General features: G+C 45.1%; 1 protein-coding gene across 3 annotated transcripts in view; it reads left to right on the top strand.

The window, feature by feature from the left end:
• The window catches only part of LOC121917495 (E3 ubiquitin-protein ligase E3D-like), an 81,887-nt gene that overhangs the window by 48,145 nt on the left and 19,168 nt on the right, over window positions 1-14,574 (top strand). Inside the window, exon 10 of one of the 3 annotated variants that reach the window (XM_042443512.1) lies at window positions 6,898-9,958. The exons of the other annotated variants lie outside the window; for them this stretch is intronic. Coding sequence (XP_042299446.1) covers window positions 6,898-6,912 — 15 coding nt within the window. The 3' untranslated portion in view covers window positions 6,913-9,958. Of the gene's footprint in view, window positions 1-6,897; window positions 9,959-14,574 lie in introns of those variants that run through there. 3 annotated transcript variants of the gene reach the window in all.

Raw genomic sequence — 14,574 nt, 5'->3', positions numbered from 1 at the left:
CCTGAAAAAAGTGAAGAAGAAGGTCTGGGGAGCATGTAGGTAATGGGTAGGAACTTGAAGGTCCAGATTGGACTTGCCTTCTCCTCTTTGCCCAAAGATTTAAAACAGAAGAAGACTTATGACACCCAGTAATCCTGATTGATCTTACCAGAGCCAAAGTAATATTCCCCTTTGCTTTCTTCCTCGATTATTTCTGGAATGCCAGTTAAACAAAAGATACGTGGATGAAAATTCTGATTCTCTGTTGCTGCTATCAGATTTTTTAAAATTCAGACAGTGCAAGAGTTTGGTTTACTTTGGATATTTTCCTTTCCATATTTTTTTTAAAAAACTAATCCAGTCTGCATGGATGGACTATAACTTATGGTGAGAAAGGTCAAAAGGAGAGACGGTGCTTAAAATTAACCACCTCTCCATGATACTCCTTTATTAAGCAAGGAGGAGGGTGATAAAGGTTTTGAACTTAACATTGACCAGAGAGGAAAGGGAATACCCAACTTCTCTCTGTTGTAATTTACAACTTGCCCAAGCTACACACACACACACACACACACACACACACACACACACACTTGCATACATGGAAGATGAGAGGGGTCCTAGAATATAATGTGGTATGTAACTTGAACCCTAGAGTGTATGCTAATACTCTTGTACTCTCCTCTTTCTTCTCATCATCGCATTCCTATAGCTACTTTTTCAAAGTGACACACTGCCATTTGTTTTTTTTAATTAATTTTATTGTCGTTTGAAATTTTTTGATTTAGGGTAGATGGGATTGAATCCAGACTAAGGAGCTGTGCAGACAGCCCCGAAGGGATGGCCTCCAGCTGCCCCTTTTACACTCAGATCAGGGCCGCAGCAACTGCACACCATGGCCCCGATCTGGCCTTTCCAGGGCATGAAAAGGAGCCCCAAAAAGCAGCTCCTTTTTGCACCCTGGAAAGGGTGCTGTGCCGCGGCTTAATGGTGGTTCTTCAGCGCTGTGCAGATGCAGTGCCAGAAGAGTGCCTTGATGCCATGTGGTGTGGCACGCAGTGTCACGCTGCCCTGTGGGCAGATCTGAGGTGTGTGTCGTGTAGACACTATGTCCTGATTCTGCCCCCAACCCGACCCAAACTACTGGTCTGCAGTTTAGCTTTTGAAAATAAATTGGACATACGTTAGTCACTGAGTCTGCTTGAAGTATGACTAAGCCTCCATGGAACTTGTGTTTGGTTGATAGAAAGAAAAACTCAAGTTGATTTGTGGAATTGTCTTGTTGAGGACAATTTAAGTGACACATGCTAGTGCATTTAACAGGTCAAGTTATGTGGGCTCTACCATTTAAATGTCTGAAATGGTCTTTTTAAAAATAAAATAAAATAAAAGATGATGATTTAGTGGTATTTCTATTTTCTTTTAAAAGGAAGAAAGCCTAAGCAAGAATATGGTGATTTTCCTGTATAATTGTGTGCAATTGGTGATGCATTGTTCTAGTTTGGTTAAAGAGTTCTGCTTGAACAGACTCAAAAACAAGAGAAAATTTCTGCTGTAAGTTACATTATTTCTCTCCACAGTTAGTAAATGCACTTTCAGCTGTATTTTACTCCCCTCCCCAGCAGTGTCTAGTGACTTCTTCAATTAATCTCAGGTTTTTGCTCCTTCTTGGCATCCTGGGAAATATTTCGTTAAGAGAATCTTACCCTATTTAGAAGAATTATAGTTTGTATCTGCTCTAGGATTATCTATTATATATATATATATTATTCATTCGCACTTTGCACCCACAAAGATTCATTTGTAAAGTTAATTCTAATTCTAAAACAATACAACAGAGCTGGACCAGAGTCACACTATCTAGCAACCATGCCTAACTTGGAAGTACTGGTGTGTATAGTATTTAATGCCATAATTAGTGAGAAGAATTGATGCTCTCGAGGAAACCTGGTTGTTCACGTTTATTGACAGATTGTTCCATATTTGCCAACACATGGTTAATGAATTATCTTAGAGGATGAGAGGGAACCTTCCCCCTCTTCTAGTGAACTAGTGGTTGTATGATAGAGATACCTGTTGTACCTTATTGTATCCACACTGTTGTGTGTGCATGTGTCATCAAGTTGCCTTTTGATTTTAGGTAACCCCATGAATTTCATAGGGTTTTCTTAGGCAATGAATACTCAAGAGATCGTTTTGCACCTCTTGAATACTCGATGCTTAAGAAAACCCATTGAAATTCATGGGGTTGCCATAAATCAACTGGCAATTTGGTGACATATATACATACAACAATGTGGATTCCTTTCCATTTCCTTCCTCTGAAAAGGAAGGAAATTGAAATAAAGCCTTCAACTTAATTTCAGTGGTATTCATTGGTGGTCTCCGATCCAAGTAGTAATCAGGGATGACCCTTCTTAGCTTCCAAGATCAGATGGGATGTGGTGCCTTTAGGTGATGTAGGCCTTTTACACTGTTAGTTAAACATAATTCCTGTTGAAATCACTGAGAGTAAAGTCATGTCACGAAGGACACTTTCTTTCCCCATGGTTCTTGTTCACAGTGTACTAATTGTGTGAGAAACTCCCTCAATGCAAGCTTAGGCCTGGTACAGAACTTGAACTAGTTATCTTTCAGGACTACAACGCCTAAAAAGTTGTATCCTTCCCAGAAGACTTTGGAGAGGTGCATGATTCTTGTTATGCAGCCATGCTATGCCCTCCACACCCTTTAAAAAAAAATAATTTCCGCATTTGCCTCCATATGGGGGCAATCCTCATGTTGTTTTTTTTCACAGATATTTCTGAGGTGCTGAGGAGCCCTGGAAAAACAGATTGGGGGGCACAGTTTCCCTACCTTGCTCTATAAAAAGCAGTTCTTCTTATGTTGTATTGCTGACCTTGTTGTACACCGCCTTGATTGAAGAAGGGCGGTATAAAAATAAAACTTTTATTTATTATTATTTATGTTGAGTTAGGTCTGGCTAGCCCTGTATTCAGTGCTGTAACTGATGAAACCTCTCTCCACATCCTGTTCTCTGGTTTCTTTTAAAATTAGGATGTATAGTGTTTGAAACTGGAACCAGTAGGCTGTAGGTCTTATTCTGTCAAATAAATCCTTCCTGGAACTCTACAAGTATTGGTAATAGTGCATTTTCAAGAAGAATGTGCATATAAACTGTTTGCTCTTTCTCATTGATGCTTTAGGGACTCAAGTGGTCAGTAGATGGTAATGTGAAGATTATTGCTACCATACTTGGAAATCAGAATTGCCCATGAGCTTTCAAAGTTAAGTTGGGCACCAATACTGGATGGAATAGTGTTACAATAAAATAAATAAAATAAATAATAAAAACAACAGCATGAAGTAAACTGAGATTGCTGGAAATAACAGGATTAAAGGGGAACCTTCCTTGTTACTCTGCACTCAAGAAACTGGTCTGCCTGTCTGTAAAACCCATGGTTTATGAACCTTACTTTTTATTTCCACGTTTACTGTCTCTCCTGCTTGCAAGCCAGAAAGAGAGGCCTGACAACATGAGAATCATATATTTTATAGACTCATCCCAGTCCTTTCCTAAATGTTGTGACCTCACAAGGTTTTAGTTCTTTGTGTGATAGGTGAAACAGTCTGGTTATTCTATTCTAGAACATGGCCACATAGCCCAAAAAACCCACAAAAAAACTATAGTCTGGTTATTGCAGTCAGGCTATTGCTAACCAGCTGGTTTATTAGTCCCCAAGTGGCCAATAAGTACAGTGTCACTTCTTTTGGCCTTCACAATATCACCACTATAACTACCACCACCCTACCCATCACAGTGTCAGTTGGCACAGTTCAGAGGAGTAAGGGGCTTCTCAAAGCAGGAGTGAGATTTGTTTCTGATTGCATTCCTCAAACAAGATAGAAAACTGAATTAGCAACTCTAGTAGTTGGTTAAAGAGCCTTTTTTTTCATCTTTTCTTTTGAGTATTCTTCAAACAGTGTAAGTGATTTAATGTCTTCAGCCTGGTATGAAAAGAAATGAAACACTTACAGTTCAGTTCTTGATTACACTGGTTGCATATTATGATAGTGAAATATTTTATGCTTGGCTAAGTATAGATTTTGAATAAATGATTTTAATTATGCTGCATAAATGTTGGGGAAAGTTACACTTTATTAATGCCCCATGCATCTAGCAAAGAACTAATTTAATTACATTCCTGCTGCTAAAGGTCTTGTTCTCTCTCTCTCTTTCTCTCTCTGTTTCTCCCTGCCTCCATTTTTAATGAAAATGTAGATCAGTTAGAACATAAATGATAAAGTAAATGATCCATCTCTGACTCAAACATTACACTGGGTGTTTCTTTGTGCTAGTGAATATAACAGTGAATATAGCAAGCTTCTCATCACAGTTCAACTAAATAGAGATTACAGATGAGCATGTGTATGTGTGCTTCCTGACTATGAATCAGCTGCATAAATTGCAGGTACAAACCCTTTAATGATTTGGTGAGCTTTTCTTTAGGCTGTATTATTCCAATTTAAGGCCAGAGAGTACCTCCACACCCCAAATCCATCTCTTCATTAAATGCCCACTTTTATCATACATAACTAAACTTGTTTAATGTTCAGATAAAACAGCAATTAGCAGAATTACACTTATTATTATTATTATTATTATTTATATAGCGCTGTAGATTTGCACAGCGCTGTACATAAAAACAATAAATATTAAAAGAGTAAACCTGCCTATGGCGTACAATCTAAGAAATAGTAGGATAATACATATAAAATACATAGCAATACAGGTAACTATTCAATAAGACAGACAACAGAAGAACATCAAATAGCAAGTGACAATCATGCAATTATTAACTATTATACATAAAGCAGGATTCGACTCTGAAGGAAGAAGGTCTGCAAATTGGAAGGAGCAATGTCGACAATTTAAGATAATGCAGATGACACCACACTACTAGCAGAAAATAGCAAAGACTTGCAACAACTGCTGAAGAAATTCAAGAAAAGTGCAAATGCAGATTTACAGATGAATATTAAAAAAAAATAATATCCACAGATTATTTACATAATTTTAAAGTAGACAATGAAGATATTGAGATAATCAAGGATTTCCTATATCTTGGCTTGGCCATTCATCAAAATGAAGAGTGCAGTCAAGAAATCAGAAGGATTTGGGAGGGCAGCTATGAAGAAGCTTGGTAAGATCTTAAAGAGTAAAGATACAGAACTGAACACTAAAGCTAGGATTGTCCATGCCATTGTATTTCCCATCACTATGTATAGCTGTGAGAGCTGGACAGTGAAGAAATCTGATAGGAAAACAATCAAGTCATTTGAAATATGGTGCTGAAGAATAGTTCTACAGATTGTGGACTGCTAAAAATACAAATAAATGGGCCTTAAACCAAATCAAGCCTGACGAGGTTGATTAAGCTGAGACTGTTGTACTTTGACCATATAATGAGAAGAGATGACTCACTAGAAAAGGCAATAATGGCTTGGTAAGGTGGAAGGCAGTAAGAAAAAAGAAAGACCACATTCCAGATGGATAGACTCAAGCAATCTCTGAGGAGATTATCACACCATGGCCAATTCTGCCACAGTTGCGCTTTTGGATGGAAGTGCAACAGTAGCACTATAGTGCTAGTTATTTTCACACTGTTGCACAGTTTTGCAAGAACGGCGGCATAAAACCTAATTGTGCAGTTGTGTTCCGCACACATACATGAATGAATTGCTTGTATAGTGTGGATGATCGTCTTGTGCATGCGCCATTTTGGCACAACAGTACATGCCTGAAATTAATGATTCCATCAAGCACAGAATAAAATGACAGAAAATAATGAGACCAAATAAGTAGTGCATGATACACATGGTCTTAATGCAGATATTTGGGATGGAGACAATCTCCTCTTCCTCATCCCGTGGTCCCCTGTCTCTCTACAACTCAAAGCCTTGCCAATGCAACCAGGACCAAGTATAGTTGCAGGGACTGCCTGCAACTGGCTGCTGGGAAGAGTCCCATCATCTACTGCCTCTCTCAAAATGCAGTGTGGGTAAATATCCCCAGATGCTCCCACAATAGTGTGATTGCTTTCCGCAACCAATTGCGCTTCAATCCAGCTATTGGAAACTAATTTATGATAGTCCCTCATGAATGAGTTGTTGCTAGAGCATGTCAGGTTCTTTGCAGGAACAATCCCAGATGAGCATGATGTCATCCAAAAAGGTTGGGCCCAATTTCACTATTTTCATGGGTTTCTGCCTTTTACTCCCTGCTTTTACCCTTGTGTGATAATCTGCTGAGTCTGCCATACCTGAGTAGGACTGTTGATGACAGGGTGAGGTCTCTCATTCATAGGGTCACCATAAGTTGGAGTCAGCTTGATGACAGTTAACAAAACAGATCTGTATAGATTTTGAAAAGTCTTTTGAATGCAAGCTTCTCTAGGTTTGTTTATGTATGTCTCACATCTTTAAACCAAAACTTAGGAAAATAGCATTGCAGTCCCACAAATCCCAGAGTCTCATAGCCATTCTATTTTGTTCCCCAATAACCTACCTAATAACATATTATGAGAATGAACATAGCAGATAGTAAGATGCTTGATAAGAAGGTGCCCATTTACTGTTTTGCTTTCCCTATTACTTTCCTATGAGAAAAGCCAGGTCTATCCATAAGAAATAAAATAATGCAGTAGAATTCTGCTTTGGTAGAGTAGACTGTACTGTTTCAGACTATAGATATTGTGGAGGTGAATCCAATAACAGAGAGAGCAGCCTTGTTTGTAAGGTTACTATGGTAGTAACAAGATCAGAGAAGCATTGAGAGCCATCGTGTATGCTGTTTACGTCTAATAAATGAGAACAATTTGTCTCTAAAATAATCTGTTATTCCTTCCATTTTTTTAGAGATACTTTCTGTGACCTACTTGAGCAACTGTGAAAAATGATTTTGCCATCCTTTCATGACAGGGAAATCTCAAAGAAGAGTTCAGAAGTATCTTAGTTTAGGTAGTTCTGATAGGATGAGCATTGTTTGTACTTGTCTCCCTATATTTCTCATTTATTTCTGTCTTCTTAATGTGCATGACCACTTGCTAAACATAGGTAGATACTTTAAAGGACAATTTCCCCAAAACGAGAGTAATGTGGAACAGAAAGCAATCAAGAAGATTTTTTTAAAAGGTACAAAGCATATTTGGTAAGTGTAGGAATGAAGAAAATCTTAAAAGATTATTTCTGTGACAAGAAGTTACTGTAAATTGATAGAATTATTATTCAATCAGCCCACAGACTCTACTTGCTCATCCCTCTCTTAAGGGAAGAAATGGTGTGTGTGTGTGTACCAAGACTGAAAAATCTGTTTCCAATTTCAAAAACAGTTAAAATGTAAAGCTACTATCTAGAAATCCCATTCTTTCTTCCATTCTTCATTTGGCTTATCTCCTAAAGAAAACAAACTGATGGTAGTTCCAACTCATTTGAATTCCCTCCCCTTGTGCCTGTGACCTGCCTGGTTTACTTGGAACAAGTCCTGTTGATTTCAGTCAGTTCCATATTTTGGTGACTATTAAGATGAATGTTTAGAACAATGCTCAGAACAATGGAATTTTACCCGGTTTTATCAGTGAGTCTGAATGGAAGCTTAAAACACACAGCAATGAAGTTTTTAAAAATTTACAACAATAAATTGTTAACTCATTGCCAGGAGCCCCAAGTAACTCATGCATGCTTTCTAGGGCTTGCAGAGGTATGGAAGCCTAGGAAGTTCCTTGATACAGAATATCTTTCTGAAAGCAAATTAACTTGGCTGTACTGTACCTTATTTTGCTCAAAGTCCACACATATATGTGGCTATACCCAATATTCTGCAAATAGACCTTTGTGTTGGAATAGTGGCAAGCTCTACACTTGAGTCATTATAAGGTTGGTAACCATTATCGGGTTAATATAGAGTTCCTGAGGGTAGATGACTTTCACCTGTGTGTGTATAGCTCTAATTAAGTTTTCACCCTTAATAAGGCTGGCCTTGTAGTGAGCTCTCTCTCTCCCTTTTGCTCACTCTATCCTTAGCCTTTCTTTCTGTTGTATTATGCTTGTGTTATGTAGTTTATATTATTTGCTATTTGTTATTATGTATGCCATTGTTATGCTTTATTTACTATCATTTGTATATATGTGTTTAATGTGATTTTGTTATACTGCTTTGTTACCCTTTTTAAGTATTTAGATAAAAACATTTTATACTACTTTGTCCCTTTAGTCTCTTTTCAAACCCATTGTTACAACACTTTGTTCATGCTATAGAATTTGCATTGCTCTCCTCTTCCCCAACCCTCCAGAGCAGATTGAAAGACCCATGGCTGGTAGTCTGCAAAGCAATTGGGAATCCATTCCTCCAGTGATTTACATTTTAGTGATGGCTAGATAGCTATAGATGCAACTTTTACTTTCCAGTAATGAATTCTTCCATGCTAAGTCCATTTCATTCCCAACTAGAGTAGCCCACTGAAATGAACAGGACCTTTTAGTCACCACTTGTAGCAAGTCCCAATGATTTCAGTAGGGCTCCTCTAGTTGAGAGTAAAACTGGATTTAGCACTTACTGGTAGTCTTCTGTGTTGCTCCCATCTGCACCCCCATTTGCACCATGCTTTTCACTCCAGTTTCAATTTACTTATTTATTAAAATTAGTTATATGCTGCTTTTCCCCTGGAGAGGCCAAGTTTATTACCCTATCATAGGGCTTTCTTGGCAAGATTTGTTCAGGGGGCTTGTCTTTCTCTTCCTCTGAGGCTGAGAGAGTGTGACTTGCCCAAGGCCACCCCAGTGGGCTTCAGATCCTGGGTTCCAGAGTCATAGTCCAGTGCTCAAACCACACTGATTCTCTTCCTAAAACAAATACTTTAAAATATAAGAATAAAAACATATTGAAAGAGTGCAAAAAGTAAGAGAAAATGCCAGAGGGGAAAATATTCCAGCGTTAGAGAAAGGTAAGAATTAGATTCCAAGACGGTGTCAGTCATCTTAGAATATAGCAGTGGAAGATGGCTATATTCCACTTTCCCCTTCTGTTGGAAGATGCAAGGAACCATTCTGCCTTGTCATTTGCTCCCAGGGTAACTGAAACAGAAGTTAGCAGAAGAATGAAAAGCAGAAGAGCTGTTTACTATGAGGAAGGGGACCAAGTGGAGCATTAGTTAATTTTAACTTTTTTCCAAACTGCTTACATACACCACATGCTCTGTAGCCTGGTCTTCTTTTTGTCTGCTGCAGTTTAGATCACTTGATATACATGCACACACACACTGCTCCATTTGCTTCATTAGCTGAGACTTGCCGATCTTTGCAGTAATTGCTGGACTACAAAAGCAAACAGCAGCTGGTGTTGACTAGGAAAATCTTGAATTCTGTGGAGGCTTTTGGAAGTCTACTCTTTAAAAGCAAAGATACTGTAGAACAGGAGCACTAAAGTTCTTTGGCAAGAAAGAAAGTTCTTCAGAAGAAACACCCAAGTTTAGGTTTAGATGTGGTAGCTGAGATGAAAAGTCGAAATGACACTCCTCCACTGTTCCCTTTTTAATGGAAGGTGAGCTAAGAAAATGGTGCCCATCTGCAATCTGTCAGTAAGGCTAGCTCTGTATCAACCTTTATGCACTCGTCTCACTGTTATTCCAAGTGAGGATGGAAAAGGAAGTGGTTATAATTGAATGTAAGGCAGTGTGGCATAGTGGTAAGAGTGCTGGACTACGACTCTGAAGATCAGGGTTTGAATGGTTCAGGCATGGAAACCAACCGGGTGACTTTGGGCATGCCACACTCTCTCAGCCTCAGAAAAGGGCAAACCCTCTCTGAACAAATCTTGCTGAGAAAATCAATGATTTTTGTCTAGGGTCTGCCATAAATTGGAAACGATGTGAAGGCACGCCACAATAACAAGGCATATTGTGAGCAGAAAAAAAGAAAAAAATCAGTTCTTCTTCGTGGTCTCTGCGAATCATACAAATGGGTTTCACTGCGCCTGCGCAGTGCTGCTCGGAACCTACTGGAATCACTGGGCAGAGTTTACTCTGCAACATATTGAAACTTTTTGGCGGTAACTCCGCCCACCCGTTATAAAGCCCCTGCCTTCCCGCTCTTTCCCCAGTTCCTTTTTTCCGCCGCGCTAGCTGCTTCTAGGAACTTTCACTGCTTTGCTGATTGGAATCACTTTACGTTTTCTGACCTTCGGACCGCTTTTTGACCATTCTTACTCTCCCGCCCCGGTAACTTCGGACCTCTCGGCTTGTTTTTTGACTTCACTCTTGTGTTTGCCCTTGGACTTGACGACTCGGAAATATGCCTGCGCCCTTTAAGAAGTGCGACAGCTGCGGGGGCAAGGTGCCTGTCCAGGACCCTCATTCCTCCTGCCTGTTTTGCCTGGGAAGAGATCATGACGCTAGAGCCTGCCATCTCTGTAAGTCTCTATCTTCCCAAGCCAGGAAAAACCGGGAATCCCGGCTCACCTCTGCCATCGCCATGGGAAAGGTCCGGGAGGGTCGTCCCCGCTCATCTTCGCTCCCTCCAGCCGCTCCGCCCGCATCTTCTTCACGGGCCAGCGCCTCTAGTGTGGTCTCTGTCCCGGCCGGGACGCGGTCTCCGACCACCTCCGATGTGACCCGTGGTCCCTCAAGACCCAGTGTCACCGACGAACCCTCCAAGCGCCCCCATAAATCCTCGGGGACTGAGGGTTCCGAGCCCAGGGAGAGATCCGGGAGGAAGCCATCCCCGGAGGGCTCGCGCTCGGGAGGACGTCGAGAGTCGGAGGTTCGCACCGCACCGATACCGTCCTCCAAGGCGTCGTCGAAACCATCCCGACACGCCCCCAAGTCTCCTGTGACCGAGCCATCCTCCTCGTCGAGGGCGACACCGTCGGAAGGGGCCAAACCATCTAAGGCCCACTCCAAGCGGACCACCGTCCTCCTCGACTTGCCGGAGAATCCATTCTTTCCGTCCGAGGACAAGGCGGCGACTCCAACTTCCTCCAAGAAGAGACGTCGCACAGAGGCTACTGAGGCCTCCTCTCCTAAAAAATCCAAGTCCAAGTCCAAATCTGGGACTAAGGACCACCCAGCGTCGGAGCGCCCGGCTAAGTCATCTGAGCAAGCTCCTCGCAAGCATCGTTCTCCTCCCCGGGAGACCGCTGTGATGACCCCGAGACATGCGACAACGGAGCTGACCACACCGCTTCCTCGGGCCGATGACTTGGTCGCCGCCAGCCAGCCAGCCTCTCCGGTTAGAGAGCCTTCTCCACGCTCGGTCCACTCGTATGCGGACGAGGCGGCCCCCTTCTCGGAGGTTGAAGACCCTTGGGAGATGGACACTGACATGTTCTTCGACACTGAGACTCAGAGGTACTACATGTCAGTTCCCAAGGAAAAAGCCTTCAGGGAGTTCACCAGGCTCAACCTGCGCCCTGCGATGCCCCGGGCTGACAGGCCATCGGCTTCCCAGACTTCAGCACCTCGCCGTCAGTCCCTGGAGTCGTCGGCACCGAATATCCCGGCTCGCATTCCATCCCGGGCCAGGGTTCCTGACATCCCCCTGACTTCCGATTCCGAGTCCGACCCGGAGCCCTTGTCACCACCGCGGGACCCTTCGGACGTGGAAGACGACCCATCCGACCCACCCTCACCTCAAGAGATGCACCACCCGGGCTCGTCGTCGCCCACTGATGATGTTCGCGCCTTCAGTGAGCACATCATCAAAATGTGTCGCACCCTAGACATCGACCCGTCTCCACCCGAGGAGGAGGCCCGCGATCCTGTCGAGCGCCGAGTCCTTGGACGTGTCCCCACCCCACCTTGCATCCCGATGCTGCCGTCCCTGCAGGCCATCGTGCAGAGATCCTGGGACACCCCGGCCTCACTGGTTGCGTCCTCGAGGAAGGTCGAGAACCTCTACAAGATTGCGCCACCGGTCTGTTCATGGCTGACCGACCATCCTAAACCGAATTCGGCCATTGTAGAGGGGGCACAGCAAACCTTCGTGCCAAAACAGGCGACCTCCCCGGCTGACCGCGAGGCCAAAAAGATCGACGCCCTAGCGAAGAAGGCATACTCCTCTGTTGCCCTCATCGTAAAGGCCATAAATTACAACGCCTGCATGGGGGCATACGTCCAGGCCCTGATGGAGACCATCTCACCCATCGTCCCCGATGTTCCTGACGAGGTCCAGCGCCGCTTGGTTGAAATCCGCGACGAGGCCCACTCTATAGGCAACTGGATCATTACTGCCTCCAGGAACATTGCCGACTGTGCGGGACGAGGGATGGCGGCCTCGCTAGCATTACGTCGACACGCGTGGCTCAGAGGATCTGACCTCAACACTAATGTGAGGGCGGCCATCGAGGACATGCCTCTGGATGGCACCGGCCTTTTCCATGCCGACACCGATGAGCGTCTGAACCGCAAGTTCAGAATGAAGACCGCTGCTAAAAAGCATGGGATGTCCTCCAACCCCATCTCGCCCTTCAGAAGAAGGAACCGTCCTTGGCCATCACAAGGTCAGTCCCAGGGCTCTTTCTCCCAGGACCGACAGCCCCAGCAACAGGGCTCGCAGAGGCGCCGTTATCCCTCCCAGTCTTCCTCCTCCTCTGGCCGTCGCAACTTCCCGCCACGGTACCGCAAGTCCCGCCGGCAGGACACCGACCAGGGGAAGAAGAGAGCCTGAAGGGACGCAGCGCACTTCGTTTCCCCGTCACCTTTGTTCTTCCTGGACATCCTAAGGCCCTTTGCTAACACCTGGGCCTCCATAACTTCGGACTCGTGGGTGATTAACATCGTCCGTAGGGGGTATGCCCTCGAGTTCCAGGAGCTCCCTCCAACTGGAGCCTTCTTGTCCACCTCCCCCTCGGACACCCTTCTCGACGAAGTGCGCACTCTTCTTGAAAAAGGGGCAATTTCCCCTTTACCCCCTGACCAAGTGTCTAGAGCCTTTTTCTCCAGATACTTCACGGTACCCAAGGCTGATGGGGGGATCAGGCCCATCCTTGATTTGAGACAATTGAACTTGTTCCTTGACTACCGTCGCTTTCGAATGGTAACCCTAGCTTCCATTCTGCCTCTGCTCCATCAGGGTCTGTGGTTTGCGACCGTCGACCTGAAGGACGCCTATTTCCACATCGGGATCCGGGAGTCCCATCGAAGATTCCTCGCCTTCGCTGTAGGCTCAGTCGCTTACCACTACAACGTCCTCCCCTTCGGCTTGGCCACGGCACCGAGAGTCTTCACGAAATGCATGGCACCGGTAGTGGCTTATCTCCACCAAAGAGGATACATGGTTTTCCCATACCTCGACGACTGGCTGTTCGCCGCCGAGTCCCAAGGAGAACTGCAGGAGGCACTCTCATTCGCCTTACACCTTTTGGACTCCCTCAGTCTGGTGGTCAACCGGGAGAAGTCCCACCTCACACCTTCCAGACAGGTCAAGTTCATCGGCGCCATTCTCGACTCCGAGACATGCTCCGCCTTTCTCCCTCCAGACCGTTTCCAGGCGCTGACGACCGCCATCAGGCCTTGCATCTCCCACAGAAGGGTGAGGGCCAGAGACGTCCAAGTTGCCCTGGGCCACATGGCTTCAACAACCTTCGTCACCCCTTGGGCAAGACTTCGGCTCCGACCTCTCCAGTCCTGGTTCCTCTCCGTCTTCTCTCCGTTGGAGGACCCTCCTTCGAAGTGGCTCACGGTACCGAGACCGGTGGCCGCGTCCCTCAGATGGTGGCTTCACGACGCCAACGTCTGCACCGGGATGTCCTTCCACCAGCCCCAACCACAACTCACCTTGACAACCGATGCATCCCTGGAGGGCTGGGGCGCCCACCTGCTCGACCTGGTCATCAAGGACATGTGGTCTCCACAAGACAAGCGCCTCCACATCAACGCCCTGGAGATGCTGGCAGTCGAGAAAGCACTGAGGTCATTCGAGGGCACAGTCTCAGGAAGAGTGGTCCTTCTAAGAACGGACAACACCACCATGATGTACTACATCAACAAACAAGGTGGTACCAGGTCCAAGACCCTGTTAGACCTCACGCTCCGCATTTGGGACTGGTGCATCCAGAGACACGTCCTTCTCCAGGCGATTCACCTTCCTGGAGAGGACAACGAATTGGCAGACCGCCTCAGCAGATCTCCATCGGTGTGCCACGAGTGGAGGCTCCATCCCGAGACGGTCAGCGACCTCTTCGATCGGTGGGGAGAACCCCGGATCGACCTCTTCGCGACCAGTCGGAACAGCCACTGTCCCCAGTTCTGCTCGAGGAGGCGTTTCGACGGATCCCTCGGAGACGCGTTCGCCTTCCTCTGGACGGGGGAGCTCCTCTACGCCTTCCCTCCGTTCCCTCTTATCATCAGAGTGGTGTCCAAGATGACAACGGACCGCTCGCATGCGATCCTGATCACCCCGTGGTGGCCGAGACAGCCGTGGTTCGCATCCCTTCTCCACCTCTCCAGGAGATGCTTCCTCCGCCTCGATCCCCGCCCAGACCTGCTGTCGATCCAGGACGGACGGATTCTCCACCCCGACATCGAGAGCCTGCCGCTGGTA

The sequence above is a fragment of the Sceloporus undulatus genome, unplaced genomic scaffold (genome assembly GCF_019175285.1).
Source record: "Sceloporus undulatus isolate JIND9_A2432 ecotype Alabama unplaced genomic scaffold, SceUnd_v1.1 scaffold_20, whole genome shotgun sequence".
Lineage (NCBI taxonomy): Eukaryota > Metazoa > Chordata > Lepidosauria > Squamata > Phrynosomatidae > Sceloporus > Sceloporus undulatus.
The sequence above is the reverse complement of the archived record's forward strand: the minus strand, read 5'-3'. Positions and strand labels throughout refer to the sequence as shown.